Source organism: Diachasma alloeum, unplaced genomic scaffold (assembly GCF_001412515.2).
Source record: "Diachasma alloeum isolate Michigan unplaced genomic scaffold, Dall2.0 Dall_scaffold_01411, whole genome shotgun sequence".
NCBI lineage: Eukaryota > Metazoa > Arthropoda > Insecta > Hymenoptera > Braconidae > Diachasma > Diachasma alloeum.
The window spans coordinates 25,247-49,165 of NW_021681509.1; the positions used below are offsets into that span (position 1 = coordinate 25,247).

Genomic DNA, 23,919 nt, shown 5'->3' on the forward strand with positions numbered 1-23,919 from the left:
CCACGAAGGAGGAGGTGCTCAAGGCCCTGCAACTCGCAGCTGGGGTGGATTGCCAAATTCCCCTGCACGCCGTCAGGTCCTTGCGGAAGGCCTTTGGAGGTACCCAGACGGCATCGGTGATGATCGCAGCAACGGTCGCGAAGAAAGTCTTGGGCAAACGAGGTAAGATTCGCATAGGAGGGGTCAACTGCCGGATTCAAAGGGTGGATAGACTGGTCAAGTGCTTCATGTGCTGGCACTATGGACACCTCGCCATCAAGTGCAAGAGTGAAGTGGACCGAGCAAAGCTCTGTACAAAGTGTGGAGAAGCTGGCCACAAAGCTGCTGCCTGTGAGAAGGAAGCTCGTTTTACCTTGTGTTCCGAAAAAGACCGAACGAAGAATTGTGCTCATATCGCTGGTAGCAGCAGATGCCCTGTCTTCAGGGAAGCACTCCAGAGGATGAACAACAAACGGTAATGCGAATACTACAGCTCAACCTCAACCATTATGAGGCCGCACACGATCTGCTTATGCAGACGGTGTGGGAGCTGAAGATAGATCTGGTGATTAGCTCGGAGCCATACAGTCACCTGGACGCCCAACTCTAGGAGACGGATAAAAGTCGCAAGGCCGCTATCAGGTCTTGTGGCAAGTTCCCATTCCAGAGTGTTGCGAATACTGAGGAGACTGGTTACGTGGTAACTAAGCTGGAAGAAATCCACTTTTATAGCTGTTACTCTCTACCGAGCCTGACGTTTGGCGAGTTCACGGATTTCCTGCACAGACTGACCGAGGACGCGAAGCAGCACTTTCCTGTGGCAATCGCCGGGGACTTCAATACGGTTTTCGGAGAGGCCGATCCACGCTCGATGCCATCAACCTTATCGTCAACACCGCCAGGGAAGCGATCTCAGGGACGAGATGGCTCAGGGGCACAAAGAAGTACTGCCTAGTGGCGACAGTGGACATCAAAAACGCCTTCAACTCAGCGAGGTGGGACTACATCATGAAGGCACTAGTAGAGTTCAACGTACCTGAATACCTGCGGAAGATGGTAGACAGCTATTTCACTGAAAGAGTTCTCAAATACGATACGGAGTGTGGACCCAAAGAGTACAGAGTCACTGGAGGGGTGCCTCAGGGCTCAGTGTTGGGTCCTCTCTTGTGGAATATCATGTACGATGGGCTCTTGAAACTGACTCTGCCACGCGATATGAATCTCGTGACATTTGCGGATGATGTAGCCGTAGTCATTGTGGGGATACACCTAGAGGATATTCAACTTGTTTTCTACATGATCTTCAGAGTGATTCGTCGCTGGATGGACACCGTAGTTGGCGGAGCACAAAACGGAGGCCGTGCTGATCACAAGTAGGAAAAAAGTTGAGACTTTAACGCTGCAAGTCGGGGACTACGAACTCACTTCCCAGCCGTTCATTCGGTATTTAGGCGTGATGATTGACGCTCGGCTGAATTTCAAACAGCAAGCAGAGCACGTGGCTGCAAAGACCTCTGGAGTAAGAGCCACCTTGTCGCGCCTCATGCCGAATATAGGTGGTCCAAAGCGGAGGAGACGAGCATTACTGTCGTCGGTGATCACCTCGGTGCTCACGTACGGTATTGCCATTTGGGTTGATGCACTACAGTTTCAGGAATCACGGCGGAAAGTTGCATCAGTCTACCGACTGAGTGCTCTGCGAGTTACGAGTGCATACCGTACGGTGTCCGAGGACGCAGTGTGCGTCATCGCCGGGATGCTACCTATAGAAGTTCTGGCCGAGGAACAGAGATTTCTGTATCGACGAAGAAATCGGAAGCACTGAGCGCAATAGAACTCAGCGCGGAAGAGAGGCGTAAGAGTCTGCAACCATGGCAACTAAATTGGCACATATCTACCAACGGGAGATGGACTTATCGCCTGATCCCACGGGTAGATATCTGGCTAAATTGCAATCATGGAGATGGAAATTATTATCTCACATAGATGCTGTCGGGACATGGGTGCTTTCGGGCTTATCTTCATAAATTCAAACATGAGGACTCCCCGAAGTGCCCGGTCTGCACAAGAGATGACGAAGATTCGCAACATGTGTTTTTCAAATGCCCCCGTTTCAGTGAGAGCCGGCGTACTTGGAAATCACCCCTGGAAAGGGACGTCTTGCCTGAGAACCTGGTGGAAGCTATGCTGTCATCGCAGGCAGCTTGGGACGCAACGAGCAACTTCGCGGCAGAAGTCATGAAAGAGCTCAGAAGATAGGAACGCGAGCGCAGAGCTGCAGGATAGACGGAGAACCTATTGGAACCTCCTACCCACGCACAACATCTTAGTAGGGCAGGGGGACGTACATTAGGTGGAAAATGAGAAGGAGCGAATAGCTGAGACCTCCCTCGAGAAGTAATACTTAATGGTGGTGCCGCGAGGGAAAGTAGGGTCGATGAATTTCCGGGGTCAAGTGGCTTAGTGGGTGAGGGCCCCACACAGGGTGGCAGTAACCGTCATGTTACTGTCCACTATCGTACGGTTAGGTACATTTGCCCCAAGACCTCGAAAAAAAACACGCACGCACACACACACACAGAAACCGGTCTCTGAAAAGTGTCAGGGAGTTTCTAGGCGACATGAAACGTGGTGAAATCATTAAATTTCCACATTTGGTTTTCGGGGTCATTACAATAACTTCTTCCCTTCGGGTCGGGAAGTTAACAAGTAGTTGACCGCTCCTATATTGCAGAAGGCATGTGACTGTTACTTTATGTGTTATTTGTATTTTAATTTTTTATTTCTACCAATTCCATTGGTAGTACGCTTCTGAATGGATCAATAGCAATTGCCTTTTTCAATTTACAGGAGAAACTATTTTCTCACGTCATTTTGAGATATTGAATAAAAGATATTGAATAAATTGAATATATCTAAAACTACTCATTCGACTTTGCCCATCTGGAATCCCAGCCTGTAATATGGTAAGAGCTATAGAATCCTACTAAATTTTAACTTCCTATCTTGATTTTTAGGAGCACTATCGTGCTTTCATCGATTTTATCACAAAAATGAAAAATCAGGCCCGGTCGCGCGCTTCGCGCGGTCCCTCTTTAGGGTATGACCGGTAGGGGTTGGTGGAATTGGATGTGACCCATTACGGGTTGCACCAATAACTTCCCGACCATTTGTTTTTTCTTTCATTAATTTTTAATTTTATTATGTATTTATTCAATCTTTTTCTCACATNATTTGTGCGTTATATCAAGATTCATCGTTTCTAACAAAAAAAACTTGAAATCGCATCGTTATGCACGGAGAAATGGTCTCGTTTACAAAAAAACGCTAATTTTCGACTTTTTTCCAAATGTTTTTTGGAAAAAACTGGAGAAACGCTGAGACGATCGTCTCCATAATCTAATCAGGTTCAAGTCACATGAACATACAGCGATTAAAAAAAAAAAAGTCAAATCGCAGCGTTTGTTCAGGAGGAATCGTGGCACAAAATTTTTGTCACAAACGTACGCACACACATACACACATCCACATATACAGACAGGTACCTGAAAAGGGTCAGAAGTGGTTCCAAAGGTCATGAAACATGGAGAAATGCTTAAATTTCCACATTCGATTTTCGGGGTCATTACAATAACTTCCTCCCTTCGGGTCGGGAAGTTAAAAATGTCAAAATTATTAGGCGACTCGCTCGAGTTCGCTAGGTTGAATCGATCAATCTGAAATTTACACAGGAGTGCAACTCGATGATACTAACTAGTCATCAACATTTTACAGCTTTACCACACCCTTCACTCATGTAATGGAGTGTCAAAGCAACTTTCAGTCGAAAAAGATAGAAAAACGCCAATATCTCGACAATTTAATATGAACGCATGTATAGATTTTGAAAGCAATAGATAGAAGACGTCAAGACGAATATTTTGAAAAAAAAATTGAAATCGGATAAATAGTTTTTGAGATATTGAATAATATAATTTTATACAAAAAATTGAATATCTCTAAAACTACTCATTCGATTTCGCCCATCTACAATCCCAGCCGATAATATGGTAAGAGCTAGAATTCTATTCTATTCCTTAGTTGACTATATCTCCTCCAATAGGTTAGGGGCAAGAGGTACTCGAATTCAGGATAACTTCCAAAGTCGTGTCATTCTATTCCTTTTTCTTTTCTGGCTCGTCGTGAATTCTCTCAGAATGATGTAAACATTGTGGTGCGTCTTGACCTTCGATGTTCTTTGTTTTGAATACCAATTTTATTCCTGAGGAATTTCATTATATGACCTCATCATGTGTAACTCAATCCAAAAGATTGCCGCTATAACACAATTTCTCGATACAGTTCAATGTCAGCACATAAGAAATTCACTTGACAATCACTTTTGTTTCAAAAGATTAATCACCTTCAAAATCAAGTCTTCTGTTAACTTATCTCAAAATTAATATTCAATTCGGACCGTTAATCACCTCTGATCGGATGTTCGATTAATTCTAATCTGGCTGGGAGTTCGCTGGTGGTCTCTAGGACCACTATTAATTATTGGAACGTCAAAATTAATGATGGAGAAAGAATGAGAAAAAGAAAGGAAGAAAGAAAATTAAAGAATAGATGTTAGAAAAGGATATTTCAGGTGTTGGGATAGATATCTTTTGGAACGGAATAGACGACCGACTGTGCCGCTTGACGACTCCCAGCAAACTCCCGTAAGAGCTAGAATCCTACCAAATTGCAACTTCCTATCTCGATTTTTACGAGCGCTATCGTGCTTCCCTGGATTTTATCACAAAAAAATGAAAAAGGTCAATTACAGGGCGACTCATCCTAGTTCACTAGGAATATTATGGTCCAATTCGATAGACATTATTATAAGGAATGTTTTTACGCCAAAAAAAAGTCCATTCAATGCAGTACTTTTTGAGATATTGAGAAAAGAAAATTTTGGAGGAATCGCTATATCTCAAAAACTACTGGACCGATTGAGTTGAAATTTGGCCCAGATATGCTCCCAAGTATGAACAATTATGAGCCAAAATTTCACCTTCTTTCTATCACTTTACCCCTTTTTTTGTGTAAATTTATTTTTAAAAAACCAAAATTTTGTACGCACATTCGGACGTACAGACAGACATTTTCTAAAAACATCATATCTCGACGTTTCATGATATTCTAAGTCATTTCCAGGCAAAATTAGCGAATCGAAAAATCGACCGATTACAAAGCTTCCATTCGGAAGCAAAAATCGATTTATCGGGACCTTCCCTACTGATTTCGGAGTTTTTCTGGCGTTTTTTGGAGATTCGACGGTGAAAAACAAAGAAACCACATTTTTAATTATTTGAAAGGTTTTGGCCACTACCCCACTGTGCCCCCAACTGTAATACGTTGGAGATGTGAGTTGATAATTTTAGAATGTGAATAGTGGTTGCTAAAAAGCAATATAAGTATGATAGAAGCTCTGACACCCGCCTCTTTGTCTTAGCTACCCCGCTTTGCCCCGTTTTCCCCTACTACTTTCCAGTGAAAACGAAAATTGTGTCTTTCATTGAGCCTGTGGACAAAACTTTGAAAGTGCATTTTTTACAAGGGGATTCGTCCGTGTAAATATTTACGGCGAAAAAATCTGCAGGTGGCTGTGTGTTTGAGAAAACCCCAATTTTACGTGCATAGCTTGGTTCTATAGTCATTATTTTTTTAGGAAATCATCGTATTCCCTTGAGTGTTTTGAAAAAGCTCCGAATTCTTTCTAATATAGGCAACCCTTTCTTGTACCTCTCCAAAACTTACTAAATTTTTTGAATTTTCCAGAAAGTTTAAGAATTTTCTCGAAATTTCTATTTTGTAAAAAAACTGCGCAAAAAAAAAGTTTTGTTTGATTTTTTATTTGATGGAGGATTTTTTAAAAATCCTTTTTCTATTGAAAACTATCTTTCTTATAGAAATCCGATCGTGTACTATACCCATTTATTTGAGATTCCTGACTTGGCTTTCTTTTTCATGTGTTTGTTTTTTCAAAAATGTCCACTTGCCAGTAAAAACCAAACAAAACTTTTTCTGAGCACAGTTGTTTTTTACAAAAACATTTGTTTTCGTTTTTTAGGGAGATTTCACAAATTTTTTTAAAAGAAGCACGGCATTGTTTTCATATCGTGAAAAAGTTGTTCTTTTCAATTGAACTCTTTTTTTTTCCCCAAGATAGAATATCCTTTCAATTGATAATTGAAGGGAAACAAACAGTTCTACTCCAGATTCATTGTTTCTACCAACTTTTGATTATTTATTCAATATTTGCAGAATCGCATACTTCCCAAACTCGAAAACTTGAAAATCACTACAAAATAATCTTGTCCCGGGCTGCTGCGATGGGGTTTTTTTACTCGTGTGGTTGGCCAGTCCTCGCCTCTGGCTCGGACGCCAACACCACACGAGTAAAAAACCCCATCCCAGCAGCCCTGAAAAATACTATTTCCGTGGTTCTTCAAAACAAGACATCATCACAATCCACGTTTAAACGCACTGGTGACAACACTTCGGCGTTGGATGTGAGGCTCAGTTGGACCGGCGCTGCCAACGTTGTAACTTGATTCTGACACTTTATAATCTGAATCGCGAGAATGTGAATATCAGCCCGTTGCTATGCGCGTATCTTTTTAATTGTTAATCCAAAAAATACAATAGTTACACGGCTGAAAAGCTCATAGGCGTTTTATATGTAACTAAGCACACTTTTTCGATTTGTCGTCCCGTTTTTATCTTATCGAATGTCAATCATTTGGAGGTAGTGAAAGGGGAAGTTCTGCCATGTATAGATACGCGGTGCGCTCGGCCTGATGTTTTGTACAGTCGGAGTCAAAACTTTTCTTGGTCGATACGCTACCGCGTGTCTCGATCTTTTTAATTGTTAATCCAAAAAATACAATAGTTACACCGCTGAAAAGCTCATAGGCGTTCTATTTAATGTAACTAAGCACACTTTTCGATTTGTCGTCCTGTTTTTATCATATCGATATCAATCATTTGGAGGTAGTGGAAGGGGAAGTTCTGCCGTGTATAGATACGCAGTGCGCTGGGCCTGATGTTTTGTATAGTCGGAGTCAAAACTTTTCGTGGCCGATACGCTACCGCGTGTCTCGATGTTGATTGCTGCAGTATGCAAGATTCTCGTCTTCATTCGCATTCACCGATCAAAAAGCAAAGAGAATAAAAAATTGTTATTTTCAGCGGTATGTCACTAATTTTCAGGAATATGTCACTGATTTTCACTGATATTGGACACTGCCAAGGATGTCCTTGATCCTCAGTGCTTTTTATCACTGAAATTTGGTGATACTTCTCTTAAAATCAATGACATAACTCTGAAAATTGCCGATGTCCCCGAAAATTATTGACGATGTCATTGGTAATTTCACTGAAAATTGGTTACAAAATCACTGAATTTCACAATTTCACAATTGCGAATCGTTAAGAATTGGGGTAAATTCCTGAAAATCAGGGTCATGTCCCCGGAAATAAAAAAAAATTTGCTCTGTGAGAATTTACTATTATTTGGGAAATGGCCCGAGAATTTTCTTACATTTTATATAAAACCGGAGAATTTTTCTCGATTTTTTTCAAAATTTTCAGGAAAGTGGAATTTTTTAGAATTTTGAAGCACGACGCTGCCAAAAGAGTGGTTTTTGCTGAAATGATTCTCCATAATAAAACCATAGACGTATTCACGTAAAAACACTTCGAGCACCTTCTTTCATTCGTAAAAGAAAAATTTGGACTCTTTCTCAATACGTTCAAGTGATACCTTGAGTCCTAGTGTTTACAAAAACTGAATGTTACGTTGGATAGTTAAAAATCAGGATAGTGAATTCTTTGTTGGTCTCTATAAATAACGATGAGAAGGTGGAGATCGCATTTCGGCTACCCGCAGTAGCAGTGGCAGTAACAGGGGGGAATTGAAACGTTGATGTGAAGAACCGAAGCAGGAGAGTGACCGTAAAATCGGGACGATAGCCAAAGTTCGCTAAGCAATTATAGCAATTGGATTGAGGGATTGGTAAAAGCCCATCAGAGAGGGCCGAATCACTTAACGTTTAGTTTTATTTTGGCTTGGTGTACGACGGTATCCGGTTGTGGGTATTGACCAGTGGATTTTCATCATCGGAGGAGTGAGAAATCAATTGTTTTTAATTAAATTCAGTGGCGAGTAAATACTTAACGAGTGAGTTAACGAAGAATATCTGAAAAATCGAACATTTGCTTTTTAGGATAAAGCCCAACGGGAAAGTGTCCTTTAACATCATAATCAGGACAAGAGGAAAGTGCCAGGATGGAGGCGATAAAGAAGAAAATCGCGGCGTTGAAGATGGAGAAGGATACGGCCAATGAGATGGTAGAGGCCAATGAAACTAAAGCGAGACAACAAGATATGAAAGCTGATTTACTTTTTGACGAAGTGCGTGATTTAACTAAAAAATTAGCGACACTTGAGCACGACTACGAAGTCGCTAAAGTGAGCCTCGAGACGCAAACAGTAGCACTGGAGCAATGTGAAAAATCGTGGACCAAGGTGAGTAGAAACTATTCGGTAATTGTAAATTAATGTCTCAAACGAAATGAAATCTATCATTTATCCAATTGATAGGCAGAGCAAGATCGAACAGTGCTAACAAAACGAGTGCAGGAGATTGAACAGAGTCTCTCGAAAAAAGAGGAATTGCGTTTACTCGCTCAGGCAAAACTTGAGAAAGCTGTGGAATCGGCTGATGATGCTAAACGAATGTGCAGAGTACTTGAGGATCGAAATCGTATTGATCTTGAGCGTGTGGAGAAACTTACCGCTGAATTGAAAGATGCCAGGCTGATTGCTGAAGATGCTGACAATAAATCCGAGGAAATAGCTAATAAATTGTCGTGGGTCGAGGAGGAGCTTGAATCGGCTGAGGAGAGGGTTAAGAATAGCGAGGCAAAAATTATTGAGCGTGAGGATGAACTGTTTATCGTGAAGAATATCGTAAAGTCCCTTGAAGTGTCCGAACAGAAGGTACGTCTTCGAGAAAATGAATCCATAATAATTGACCTTTTTTCGAAATTGAGAACACGATATATTTCTAGGCGAATCAACGAGTTGCTGATTCCAAGGTACAGCTCAAAGAGTTGAAAGGAAAGGTGAAGGCTGCTGACAAGCGTGCTATCCTAGCAGAAAAGGCTGTCAGAGCATTGCAGAAAGAAGTGGATCTGAAAGAGGGTGATTATCATGAGATTTTGGAGATTTTTTTTTCTATTTGTCAAGACTACTAACGATTTTATTCACCAATTGATTGTTCTCTTTGCAGATGAACTCAGAGAACAAAAGGAAAAATGCCGGGAAATTACTGATGAACTGGATCTAACGTTCGCCGAAATGACGGGCTATTAAGAATGACCGAATTACGATACATTTTGCTTCTGAATTCGCTAAATCCACGCAAAATAAAATCGATGAAAATCGATCATCTTCATCTTCATCATCAGCTTTCCACTTTATTTCAGTTTGCGTACTTATTAGCTTTTAATCGAGTGCACGCAATCTAACGCAGAGTACTTATAATCCGGCCTTTTAAACTCTTTCAAAAATAACCCATGCGTACACCTATAGCTTGTCTCGTAACTGCGAATTGACTGAGCCATTTCTTTGGATTGAATTGAACACATTTAGTCATACACAATCAACGACACACGCATTAATAGCATTACAACGATGCTTTTCTTTCCGCTACATAGAATTATTGTGATTATTAAGATGTCTCACTGAGGGCAAATTATTATTTTGTTTTCAGAAAAAAAAAACGGGAAAAACGAAACATGTCTAAATCGCGTACATCATCGAATAATCAACGATTTAATTACTTCTTCCTGCCATTTCTTCCTCCTCGATATTTTTAATGTATATGGAATTTGTGTTTTCAATAAATGCTCATAACCGAGGAAATTTCTTATTCTTATTCATTTCATCATTGAATTACACGAGTTGATAAATTAATAGTTAATTCACTTTATGTTAACAATTGAAATTTTTTAATGGAAAAAAGAGATGAATTTTTAGCCGATCTTTTCATTTTTTTTAATTTGGTGTAATTTTGAGGTTACCACAGTTATGTTATGACAGTTTTCAGAGGAATCATTCTATAATTCTCGGTATTTGAATTTTTTTACACTAGATAGCTTCCTTATATGATTTGACTAAATCAAATAATCCACAAATATTTCGCTGGTCCCCAGAATCGAACTCGGAACCTCTTACTCTGTAGGTGGACACCTAATCTTTTTTCGTAGAGGAAGAACAGAGCTACAAAAACAGATTTCTAACAAAAGTCTACTACTCTTCTTACTTTCAAGATATTTAAAAAAAAGTAATCCTTTAGTGAAATTAAATCATCTTGGATCACCATTCCCCTACTAAAATTATATGATTTATTACTTTTCCCCATAAGCTATTGCAATTCCTTAGAAACATTTCTATGAATTTTGAAGTTTTCAAGGCAATAAATTAAAAAAAAAGATTGATTGATTAAATTTGAAACTTTGTAAAATGTATGTAAAATTTTTCGGGCACAGTAAACAATTTGGCATGAGTCCAATTGATTTTTCAATCAAATTTGTACTAAAATAAGACGAACAAATATAATACAGACTATTCCTGTAATGATCGAAGTCTCTCGTAGAAGAGTGAAGAATCCCTTTGTGTTCTAACTAAAGCGTGCATTCGTATTTTTCATGTTGCATTACTCTGGGGCCTATAAAGGGATTGTTCTCCTCGGTCAGTAGGTACAGTAACTCATTAGCACTCGCTTTTGAATGTGCATCAATTCCATCTGTTTGCCCGATCAATCGACTCGAGCGAATAATTATTTTATTTATTTGCCGGATGTATTGACAGTAATTATCTGTAGTGATTACCATGAATGCGATAAAACAGCAATTACAAGTGCTGAAAATCGAGAAGGACCTTGCGATTGATCGTGCTGATTGTTGCGATCAGCAGGCTCGTGAGGCTAACAAACGAGAGGAAAAGTTGAACGATGAAGTTCGTGAACTGGAGAAGAATCTATTGCAGATGGAGAATGACTTGCGAATCAGTCGTGATACTTTGAGAAAATCGAATGCAAAACTCGACGATAAAGAGAGGATGTTATTGATGGTATGTAGATAATTTATTTGTTTATTTATTCTATTTATTGCAATTTTATATGTAAAAAAAATAGTAGGGCAATTTATTGAGGGCGGGTCTTTTAGGTACAATCAGACTTGGCTACTTTGAATAGACGGATGCAGCAAACTATGGAATATCTGGAAAAAACTGAGGAACGTAGGATAATTGCTCAGGCGAAGCTGTTACAAGCTGCTGAGAGTGCTGAGGACGCTAAGAGGTAATTTATTACCAAGAACAGAATCAATTATTAGAGTTTTGAGTTCTTGATTAAATTTTGTGTTTCGGAAGAGTTAGAAGGACATTTCTGAGTTTTCAGAAATACCCGAAAATTGGAAGAACGGAAAATTTTCTTCAGGAACAGATATAAAAAATTAATTCTATCTCTTCTGAAATATGAAAATTTTGTCAGAAAGGCAAAAATCTAAAAATAACTTTTTATACGCAATAAAATTTCAAAAAAGGAGAAAAAATCGATATCTTTTGAATTTGGAGGAGACCCTACCAGAAACTCCAATAAAAATGAAATTTTGAGGGAATGAAACCATGTCAATAATTGGCGAAATCACCCATAATTTTTCGGTAATTTCTTTCATTGAAATTTATTCTAAAATTTATAATTAAACACCAAGGCTTCCATTTAACGTTGTGGTCGTGTAACTTCTTTTTTCGACAGTTTTTTTTAAATTTTTATCGTAGATCGCTTTAAAAATTAGCTGTAAAATAAGCCCATTATAATTGCAATTGACCATTTCAAACTTAAGATAAATTTTTTTGAATTTTACATGTTGTTAAACAAACAACGCATCTGCGAGTCGGTGGCGCGGACGTATTTGAAATGGTCGGGTTATAATGAGTAGTTCAAAAATGTAGTAATTCAGTCTTTTTTTTATTGACTATCTATAGACACTGTAATAATTAGCAAACATGGAAAATAGTATAATAAAATAATAGATAGTCATGTGTTATTTGACTCACGACTCTCAAAAAAGGAAATAATGTGATCAATAACTTTTTTAGTTTTCGCAACTCGGGGTTTGTTCATGTCATTTCGTTCTGATAATAATTGCATCAATCCTCCTTTTTGTTTACTCGCTATCAACAACATATCAAATGAGATGACAGAGTTGGGAATTTTTTTCAACATGTTGTCAGATACATTGCTCTTTAAAATCATTAACGAAGGTAATAATGTCAATGCTTTTTCTTTGGTAATTTCCGATACGATACACTCCAAGTACGACTTTTTTAAAGAAATAATTGTTGCTTGGTTATTAATTTCTCTGACAATGTTGCTAAAACTTCAACATCAAATAGTGCTTCATGGAAATTACCACTAATTTCCAGAGAATGGATTCCAGAAGAGGAATCCATTCTCTGGATTCCTCTTCTGGAGGAAAATGGAATTGAGTCCCATTCGTGTTTCATTCTCAACATTTTCTAATGATAGTATTTCTTTACAACAACTACATTTTAAATGTTCGTCACGGACTGAAAGCTCAACAATTCTCCTTGGTGAGCAAATATTCGTTTTTTCATTCTCTCGTTCAATCTGACTTGTATTTGCAGCAGTGTCTTGAAGTTTTTGGTTTTCTTTGGCACGCACCATCTTTGAAGCAAAATTTCGCTGTTTATTCAAGACATGCGCTTTCACAAACCTCCCTTTGTGCCTCAGCCGATTCGACATTTTTCCCAATGATTTTATAACACTCACTAATATAAACCACGAATTCTAGCAGGTTAGGAGCCATACGAAGAGAGAGATACACTGCGCGTGGTTGCCACGATCGACACCATTCGGCGTTAGCAGCATGCGCACGTATTCATGTATAGTACATTCATGCATGAATGTGAGCCAAGTCGAACTGTACATCAGCAAAAGTATGTGTTTTAACACGGGTTCTTCGTTTAGCGGGATACCAGCCCAAAGTGTGGAAAATTTCAAGTGTGACTCTCTCGCGACAACAACCTTAAGCTCCATTTGATTTTAGATTACCAACTATTTTGCAGTCATTCAATTATTTGAACTTGAAAGGCTTAAAGTTAATTCTCCAGGTTAAACCGTTAGGGAATATTTCGAAATTTTGAAAAAAATTAGGAAGTCTATTTGTTAAGAAAAATTAATGAAATAATTAAACAATTGTAATTTTTGAGAATTATACGGTGAACCGACCAGTGTTCGAACGAAAAAGTTTGGAGCTAATTTTGCCGTAAATTGTAATAGCTGTCACCATGCAAACAGTCTTTTCAGTTTTCAAATGAAATTGAATTATTAATCATTATTCTTCACTATATCATTCGCCGATAGAACATCAACTTGAAGGCATATTGTGTTTCTATATAACCATTACATTTTATTCCGAAAATTCTCAAGAATGAAAGCAAAATTCAACTCGAAATGATTGAAAATATATTTTTTCCGTCCTACAAAGACTCTACAGGCGTACTGGTGAGATTCTAGTCTTTGGGTTCCATATAACATATTGGTGGGGGAATAGGAACCGAAGACTACAATTTCTCCAGTACGACTTTATTCAACTCGACCAGAAATATTCCAGTTGACTTCGGTGCAATTAGGTCCTTCAGACCTCTTTGTCATTTTTTCCGACAAATGCATGTTGGAAATCTGCCTTTGTCGTCACGACAAAGTATTCTTTTTCCTACGTTTTTAGTTCATTTTCCTCTTTTCTTCCTCTCGAACACACATTTTTCAACAATACTCTCTTTTGCACTTGTACCAAAAATAAAAATCTCTGTTCAGGCATGGAGTTGTAGGATAGCAGATAGTAACTGATCAACCGCGACGTTGAACACTACTCCGATTGTCAAATTCAATCATGAAATTATTTTACATTCAAGTTTTAAAATAAAATCAATGTTGTTTCTTCTTAAGTGTTAATATCCAACAAATTATCGAATAAACAATTCATCAATGTTTTCCGAATTATTAGTTTTTTTCTGAGAAAATAATAAATTAGCATAACAATGTAATCAAAAAGTGATAGAAATATTTAAATATTGTACGCGACAAGTATAAACAAAACATTTAATTGAATATAATATAGAAGTCAGTCTCAAATTTCTTGGTGATTGAAACTTTTCTTCATTTCACAATCATTATAATAAAAAAAATTTTGTGAGTGTGAATGCAGAACTCGCCTTCAGCTCGTTCTGCAACTTTATATTCGCCACATTTTTTTTGGCCCCGGTGAGCGCAAAGTACAGTGCACTCTCCTTTATCCGCAGGCCTCGGGACTCGGTCGTGACATCATTTCTAGTCCAGTCAATGTAGATTCAATATGGCAAATTAAAATGAATCGGATGAAAGCTATATCAATCAACAGCCCAAGGTCCCCTGATTAATGTTTGAATTTGTTTAAGCTCAACATGCACCGGAAAATTTATAATTAATTAAAAACCATCGAAAAATTCGGCACAATGAACGTTTACCCCCTTCAATCCTTTCTGCCTTCAATCCCGTTTAATCAATCCTAAAAGTAAAAATACCATATTGTAGCGGAGAAAATCTGCTATGAAATTGAGTTAGAAAGTTAGGGGTGAAAATGCACGGTTAATTTATTATTTTTTCAAGTTATTTCTGTGAATTGGGCATCAACGGATCAACTGATCGGGACGCCACGCCCCATGGCGTCTGGGTCCGAGTCCCCTGATGCGCGCGGTGCGCAGTCGATTCAAACATCCGCAGCAAGCTACCGCAATATGAAATTTTTAATCTTTTCGCATGCTATTTTTCATTGTGCTGATGGTATGATGATGGGTATTAATTGAATGATTTCAAATGCAGGATTTATATAGAAAACAATTGTTCTATATTTTTTTAACAATGAGTTCCTTACGGAGAAGGAGAAAATACATTCGATTGCTATCGTGCAGTGTGTCATTCTCATAGTAAATACAGGATAATGTACAACAAATTATGAAAAAATAAGAATCTATCTGAACGTTAATTATAGGAATATTTAGTACTGAACTTAGTTATTAACAATATTATAGAAGGAGTCTCAGGAGGTGTCGACTGTGCTCTCTGGTGGAATTTTGAATTGAAGAGTTCTGTAACAGATCAGATACAAATGCTTTCATTATTAATCTATAGGAAGTTATAGATATTTGGCTAGCAGCATAAATTTGAGTGATATTTACCATTCATCGACAGGATCGTTGCTTTCTACACGTAGTTTTTTTACTCATACTCGGCCCACTCTCTTCATCAGAGCCATCCTCGGGGTTTTCGAATGGAAAAGACTCGGCGCTCTCATCATCATACTCTCCAGTGGCTACATTATCGAGGTGCTGACTTAGTGTAGAATCAAAATTCTGGAGGAGAATATCATCAGAATTGTTGGAATTTTCGGGGGAGTCTGAGCTGATGTCGATCTCCATCGAATTCAAGCAGGAATCGCCATGACATCCTGAGCATATACTTGAACACTTCAAACCAGCTTTTCTGCATCCACATCGGTTTGAGCAGTTGCCTTTACAAGTACAGAAGATCATCTTGAGGATCTCTTCTGGTGCTGCTGGTATTCTGGTCATGACGGGGAAATAGACTTGATGCTTCCATTCCCATCCCCAGTCACATGGATCCAGTGAATTGTTGCCAAGCCACTTCTGGACTTGAAAATAAACACGCCAAACGTGTTCCTCAGTAGCTCCAGCTGTAGGTGGGAGTTGTGCCAAACAAACCCCGGTCTTCAAACGTGCGGCAGAAGCAGCAAAACGTTGAAAGCGGAAGGAGTTGATGGAGGAGTCCTTCTGATTGGCACCATGCAGAGCTAGCATCAAGCGTTCACCTGATTGCTTGATGTCTTCTCTGGCAGCGGTGGGATCGTTGAAGATAGCCATATCGTCGATCAATGACTTCCTCTTCTCCAATATCTTCAAGAATGCTTCTTTTCCCTTGTTGTAAACGGCAGACGTCGTGTCACACCCTGTGAAAGCATGGCTGAAGAGTATAGCGTCCTTCAAATGGCTGTAATCCTGTGTGGCGAATACAACAGTGGAAACTTTGCCGGTACCCTGCTTGATGAAGTGGAGTTCCCTATCCGCTGGATCCAAGGCAATCAGCAAGGCCAATAGATCGAGATCCTGGCCGACAACTGCAACTTTTTGATGATGATCCAGTTGCTCCACGGCTGTGGTTACTATCAATCGATCAGCATCCTCTGATGCCTGCTTCACTTCAATCCCAGCGTTGACTAAATGATCTGCCAGAAAGCCAATCAGTCTGCCTTGATTCTTATCATTTGATAAGAATTTGGATTGATTTAACGTTATCGCCATGGCTTTTTCAAACATAACGACCGTGGTTTTGGTAGATTTCGACCGCCTGAAGCGCTCATATGATTTCATTCCAATATCAGCGTCATTGTAGCCATTGAAAACGACAACAGAATTGATGCCATAATTCCTCATGACATAGCTTTCATATAACTTGAAAACTTCCTCGTACGTACTTCCCACTGGCCATACGACTTTATGAAGCAAAAATCCACCATCTATCACTGTTTTATACTGCGATAAGTTGATAGAACTGATAGGGTAAGATGAGAAGGCATTATAAAGTTCAGATTTCTTGGATTTCCGCATCATCCCTTGTTCATCGAATAATGAGAGCGGGAAGGGAGCTAACTCATAATTCAACGCTTCAGTGGCTAATTGGCTATCATTCTTTGTGACTGCAGTGATTCTCTGGAACAACAGTGTGGTATTAACAGCTATTTGCTCATTGTCAATCGTGATTCCTCGCTTTGCAGTTGCAATAGATTTCACTCGGGTTGTCCGTTTCAGTTTTATATCCGCGGCACTCACTCCGATCATCGATTTCATAGACTCCTTCCCAATCACAGTTGATTTCATCTCCGCCGGACAGACCATCTGCGATTGACATGATTTTATCATCATCAACCGGTGAAAAAGGATCGTGGATCGTGAGCCACTCAAGGAATTTCATGTAATCCTCTGTGTCTCGCTTTATACTTGTTGGCCTCCAATCCGTGTGTTGCTCTCCACTTTCAGCTCTCACCCCACAGAAAGTTTCAAAAGCATCCATCACATCAAACGCAACGGGCATCCCAAGGATCCATCTGGCAAGGACGTCTTTCTGATTGACTCCACGGCCCTGTGTGAGACCACCAGATGTCTTCATCACCCGCATCAACGTTTGCTCCACAGTCATGTCTGTCCAAATCCCTGCCCATTTTTATCTGATCTCCGTATCGTGAAATCGCCTTCTCTCGTGAATTTGTTGAATTCCTGAGGATCCATGATATTTGGCAGCTCCAACATATCTTGCAGATAGATCTGAGCGGATTTAGCATATGCCAAATGACCAGCAGCATGAAAGACAGGCAACATATCCCGTACACACTGCAAATGGAGCTCCCAGTTCCCCAAACGCTCTGCTTCGATGAATTGCATCACCAGTGTGAGGCAGTGGAAGTACTGAAGCCACAATCGAGAGGTACGTCCCACGTTGGCGAGAGTTTCCATCATTTCCAACACTTTCTCGCTTATTCCCTGCAGTCGTTCATCAGCATCAACTTCTTGTAGCGTCAGTGGCTGGATGTCGAAGTCCTGGAGCAAGTTCGTCATGTAGGCACGGTCTTCATCTCCAATATTACTTGCATTTTTGGCAATCAGAGTTCCCAGTGCAGCATATGCGAGAAGATGACCTCTGATTGCTCTGCTGAAAGCATGCCCCGTGAGCATATGATCAACAGTATTACTGGCATAAGCTGTAGCCAGTAATTCTTTCAATTCGCTACCATCCATGATAGTTCCAAGGGCTCCAAGGAATCACATCAGCAAGTGGAATCTGCCTAATCTAGCAATTACACCCTTCATGTAAGGGCCATCATTGGCCAGCAGCTCCCTCGCCTTCGCATCCAGGGGTTGATCGAAAGTTATGAAACTCGTTTTTTGATAGAGTCTCAGGCATTCCAGATGAGCATGATTCAGAACTGTATTGATGGTGTCCAAGTGTGATGGTGGCAAGTTTACAAACGGTAGACAGAAGACCTGTGCCACTTGGTATTCTGAAGTGTGGCTGAGAGCTTCCATATAGCCTCTCCAACTCGGAACATTCGGTATTTGCAGACATTTGGCCCAAATGTGGAGAGTATAAGCAGCTGGAAGTTTATCACGTTCACCAAGTAGCAGTTCAGACACATCACAAAATTTGATGGATTTCAAGCCCGTGCCAGTGTTGTTCAGTCGATCACAACATACTACAGGAATATTATACTTTGATGACAGCTCCTGAGCCTTTGGTAAACGATTCAATTTCCTGATGACTCCTTGAGTACTTACTCCAGCTTTGGGAGTCACGCAGCAAATACCCCCCATACTGTGGAATGTATTGTAGCCGTCGAGACTGCATACGTTGTGATCCGCATTGTCAAACACGTGCTGTATGAATGCGTCGTTCTCGATTTTCTTATCACAACTCATTATCGCTGAAGCTTCGTATAAGCTCAGATTAGTGTAGGATGTACTAAATCCAAGCTTATTTAATACGTCAATTATTAGCCGCGAACCGAATTTTCTACTCAAATAAATACCGGTTGCTAATTGAATCGAGGAAATGAATGACCTCGGACGAACAGCGGATATGATGGAATGTGCGATACTATTGCGTTTTGCTGTTAATTTCGTTTCTCGAGTTTTTTTCCCCTTCAACAAGATATCATCCAAGAAAGTGAGTAGAGTATCCGGAATATCGGCCTCGACGTTTTGAAGTAAGTCTTCAGGGGCTGGATAAGATGATGTTTCGTATGCCTGGCTCCTGATGTCTTCGCATATGATGGCAGCAACAGCACGAACTATGCGGAGTCTTTCGTCTCCTTGGTCGATGCTCTTCTTCTCGTTCCAGAAGTTTTCCAAAATTTTACAACCCGTATTGCGCAAGCATATAACCATCGGTTTCGGTGGTCGCTCCAACATAAAGATTTCAGATCCGTATCTGTTGACAAGCTTCTGCTTCAGAGTGATTGTCGTTGTTGTCCACCCTTCCATTTTATCCAGTAACTCCTTGAAGGTAAATTGACAATCGTCGCTTTCCTCCATGTAGCGACAAACGCCTTCGAAAGCAGCGTCTAAACCCGGATATCTCGAGCGCTTCTCTGTACTATTTTTACGTGGACGCGTGAATTGATCCCAACAAGAATTGTGATAACGAGCGTGTTCCTCCATTAAACATTTCCCCTCGATTTTGCTTTTTACCTTTTCAGCCCACTCATCGCCGCGAAGTTCGATACAATTTTCAATCCGTTGCTGTGCTTTTGGCGTACATACCAATTTACCAGGTTTATCTTTAGGAACCCAGGCTTTAGAACACAGGAAGCAATGAACCTCGAAAAAGAATGGTGGCTCAGGGGGTAGCTCAGGAGCTGCTGATTCTGCTACATCACTCGCCTTCTTATTGGACACACTGTAATTCACTCGACATTGATCGTGAACTGTCACTTCTGTCAAATTGTCTAAACACTTCCACTTATCGTCTTTCTTCAATTTGCTTCTAGCAATGAAAGTATTGATGTCTTTCTGTTTCACGACTCTTGTTTGGCCGCCACTGTCTAGTCTCTGATCACAAATGAAACAATACGATGGATGAGACATATTTGTTTGCGATGAAATTATCTCTACACAAGTCCAAACACTTCGGCCTTTCAACTACGAATGACCCAGGAATGTGAAATATTTCGAGATTTCCCCCTATAGAAAGTTCCCTTGTACAATAGCAAGACCTACGGTCCAGGCAGCTGCAAGGACACCTGCTCTTCCAAATACTAGTGGAGAGGCACAGGTAGAGGAAACAGGATATTTAGTTCGATCTCACAGTTCAGTGTTCACTATCCACAACTTCAACTTTGCACATTCACTTTAGCAATCTACCNTCGATCTCACAGTTCAGTGTTCACTATCCACAACTTCAACTTTGCACATTCACTCTAGCAATCTACTCGATGTTAACGGTTCCACTTCTTGAAGCGATATGACTTAACACTGCGGTTGGGGGGAGTTTATATGCCTTTCGGAACTCGGATGCCCGAAATATCGAGAATAGCTATTTCCCTGTATTGACTTTTGCTCGTCAGAAGAATTTTTCGTACCTGCTGAGGTATCTTGGCGGCTTTGTACCTCACAAGTATTCGCAATGGGGAGGAGCACTCACCAAGGGTCGGCACGTGCGACCCCCTCCTGAGCAGGGTCATCACTACCGTCACTAGGCCCTTCCTAACTTAAAACTCAACCAACAGGATTTAGTCTTAATCCAGTTGTGAGTTGTTTCAATAAATAGAAATAGAAATACTCAATGGGCGTATTAGATATTTCACAGAAATTTCTAGTTATTGTTCTCGGAACGATCCGTAACATTCATCAACAGCTATTGCATTTAGGAATAACCAAACCATTCAATAAAGCCATCAGATTCCAAGAGTAATAGTTTCATTGATGAATCACGATGGACGTGAGCCATATTTTAACTAATATTATGCGATAAAAATTTACGGAAGCTTATGGAAAAGATTGTTGCGAAGTTAGGGAAGTATTCAGCATTCAGATAAGAAAAAGTATTGAGACTCGAAAGGTTCAGAGGGAAAAAGAGGAGAATAAAATGGAATTATATTATAATTCCGTTGCTGTGGATATTTGAATCTACTGCGCATCGCGCGCATCACGGGACTCGGGCCCAGGCGCCATGGGGCGTGGCGTCTCGATCAGCTGATCCGTTGATGCCCAATTCACAGAAATAACTTGAAAAAATAATAATAAATTAACCGTGCATTTTCACCCCTAACTTCCTAACTCAATTTCATAGTAGATTTTCTCCGCTACAATATGGTATTTTTACTTTTAGGATTGATTAAACGGGATTGAAGGCAGAAAGGATTGAAGGGGGTAAACGTTCATTGTGCCGAATTTTTCGATGGTTTTTAATTAATTATAAATTTTCAAACATTAATCAGGGGACCTTGGACTGTTGATTGATATAGCTTTCATTCGGTTCATTTTAATTTGCCATACACCATGTATCAAACATTTAGAATGACTGGACTATTCATGTGAAACGCAGATAAAGAAACATCCCCACTCGTCTAGTTTACAGCAGCATTAGAAGAATGAAAGGGTCGGGAATAGTGAGAGGAATCGTGGCAGTGGTTTACATTTGTGACCCACTGGGCATTTCATAGCGCATGACGTCAAAGAGAAGGATGCACCATAGATATGGAGTGGTGGAAGGTTTTTGAGGGGCAACAGGCCTCGAGGGGAGTGAGCGCAGATGTCCAGGTGGGAATTGACCATTGGTTCAAGCTTGAACCAAGCTTGGACCAAGACTAGCCTAGCTTGGGTCAAGCTCGTATTCCAATGTTGAATCAACCTTGGCTAATCCTTGATTTGTAACACTAGTCCAAGCTGGGATGTCAAGCTTGTTCCAAGCCTGGTGATTTAGATTGGTCCAAGCCATTCATCTAGCTTGGGCCAATATCGGATAGTCAATAAATCCAAGCTTGGTATTAAATTTTCATATTGAATAATTTTTTAAACCTTGCATAAATTAATCGTTGGAAAAAAGAGGAAAATAGCGACATCATCAACTTAGTAGAACGAAAATGGGAAAAAAAGAAAAAAACGGATCGGTCCATTGCTTTTCAAGATATCTGATGTCGGTGTTCCCAATCGGTCACCCATCGTTGTAGTGCCCCGTCTCGCTACTGCTTAGCTCAGTGATCGCAGGATATCCCGGTATGCTTCTGAGCTGTGCAGCTAATTGTGCAACCATTAATTATTTTCGGGTTGATGAAGGCATTTGAGAAAAGGGGGAAGATAGAGATAAATGGAGTGGAGTGAACATTGAGTGTAATACAGCATACCACGAGCGGAGGAGGGAGAGGGGAGGGCAACTGGAATTGAATGGACAATGGGGTAAAAGGGGATGGCGAAGTGAATCGGGCAGCCGGTTCATTGGATAGCGGGGTACAACGAGATTCGAGGATGAATCTGACAGTGGGGCAAAATGGGATAGTAAGGTGGATTGGGCGAGGAGGGATGGATGGGGGGAGGGGGGGTGTTGAACCGCAAGGTAAAACAGGACAGCGGGTCACTCAGACAGTGGGGTAAAATGGAATACCGGGGTGAATTGGTGAGAGGGGTAAAATGGGATAGTCCGGTTAATCGAATGGTGAGTGAGATAGTGGAGTAAAAGGGGATAGTGTGGTAAAAAAAAATAATTTCTGCGCATGCTTGATAGTGATGCTTTTCATCGCTCCCTTTCATCCTATCATCCTATTTATCCCCCCCCTCTCCTCCCCCTCTTGACCCCAACATATTGGGCCGAGCTTGGTTGAACCCCTGAGCTCAAGCTCGGAATATCAAGCTTGGACCATGATTGGGACTACCTTGATACCCAAGCTTTGATTCCCAGACTATCACCAAGCTTGGTTTTACCTAGGTATCACCACAGGTTGAAGCTTCGTTCAAGCCCCTGAGTTCAAGTTTAGAATACTAAGTTTGGACCATGATTGGGACTACCTTGGCACCCAAGATTTAATTCACAGGATATCACTAAGCTTGGTTTTACCTAGGTATCAGCATAGGTTCAAGCTTGGTCCAAGCCCTTGAGTTCAAGCTTGGAGTACCAAGCTTGGACCAGGATTGGAAGTACCTTGGCACCCAAGCTTTTATTCCCAGGATATCACCAAGCTTGGTTTTACCTAGGTATAACTACAGGTTGAAGCTTGATCAAAGCTAGGAATCCCAAGGCTTGGTATCCTAGATTGACCCAAGCTTGATCCCATTCTTCAAGCTTGGTATCCCGCATCTGGGTTACGGAGTCGGCGGAGAAAGGAGAGTCTACTGTACACGTTTTCCTTCCGCTTTGCGGAAGGGAACGACACTCTTTATTTAGCTCCCTAGCTTAGAACTCTACTATTTCGTCAAATCTCCATGAAAACTACGATTTTCATCCCCAAATGACGGCAGAAAAGTGGTTTATTTCGTTCCTCGGATTCCTGTTGTTTTCGACAATCCTTGGAATCACATAACCCATGTTTCTCCCTACATTTACGAATCGATCGTTACCGTGGAGTTATGGTAAGAAATAGCATGTGTACCTAGGAATGAAAACAGGACAATCGAAACCCTCGTGTTTACCAGAAATCCATACGCGGATTGGAATGTCCTATTTTCATTCCTTGGTGCACAATATACTATAGTGTTGCGACGATCATAAGCGGCGTTTTCCCACGCGCGGTGTGCGTTAATCGAGTCTTCATGAACGGGGTAACGAAAAATATAACAAAGTATGACCTTGTTTTGTAGATCATTGACGCTTCACTTTATATATCCAATAGATCATCAAGAAAATAGAATAGATGTTAGTTGACAATAAAATTTAGAATATGAATACAAAAAGATGGAAATGGGTGGAAACCCATAGTAATCGAACTACATGTCTCTTAACGATGTTCAGGAGAGAAGTAGAATATTGGAAAAATGCAGCCAATTTCATGAATTTGTTTTCACATATTATCTAATTCATTTAGGCACCTCTTGCAAAATTTCCGAAACCCCACATTCAGGACAACAACAAAAATGACTTCTAAAGTTGCTACGTATACATGAGGTTAAAGAGGCCATTGATAACTCGTACATTTTCCCTACATTATTGACCAGTCGGCAATGTGGAAAAAATACTGAAATTATCGATGACGCAGTTAACCTGATATGCAAACAGCAACTTT

At 40.3% G+C, this 23,919-nt stretch overlaps 2 protein-coding genes across 3 annotated transcripts in view; both read left to right on the forward strand.

Moving 5' to 3' along the window:
- Positions 1–8,045: 8,045 nt before the first annotated feature.
- On the forward strand, positions 8,046–9,796 carry LOC107046468 (tropomyosin-1). 2 transcript variants are annotated; one of them, XM_015269086.1, is made up of 5 exons: positions 8,046–8,135; positions 8,235–8,536; positions 8,612–9,010; positions 9,082–9,214; positions 9,303–9,796. In XM_015269086.1, exons 2-5 carry the CDS (start codon positions 8,297–8,299, stop codon positions 9,383–9,385), a joined length of 855 nt encoding a protein of 284 aa, XP_015124572.1. In that variant the 5' UTR covers positions 8,046–8,135; positions 8,235–8,296; the 3' UTR covers positions 9,386–9,796. The 2 variants fall into 2 exon arrangements, with proteins under 2 accessions (XP_015124572.1, XP_015124573.1); XM_015269087.1 differs by having other exon boundaries at positions 8,060–8,536.
- Positions 9,797–10,906: 1,110 nt separating this feature from the next.
- Positions 10,907–23,919, forward strand: part of LOC107046469 (tropomyosin-2-like) — a 42,143-nt gene continuing 29,130 nt past the window's right edge. The window contains exons 1-2 of the mRNA XM_015269088.1: positions 10,907–11,146; positions 11,242–11,375. Coding sequence (XP_015124574.1) covers positions 10,907–11,146; positions 11,242–11,375 — 374 coding nt within the window. The remainder of the gene's footprint in view (positions 11,147–11,241; positions 11,376–23,919) is intronic.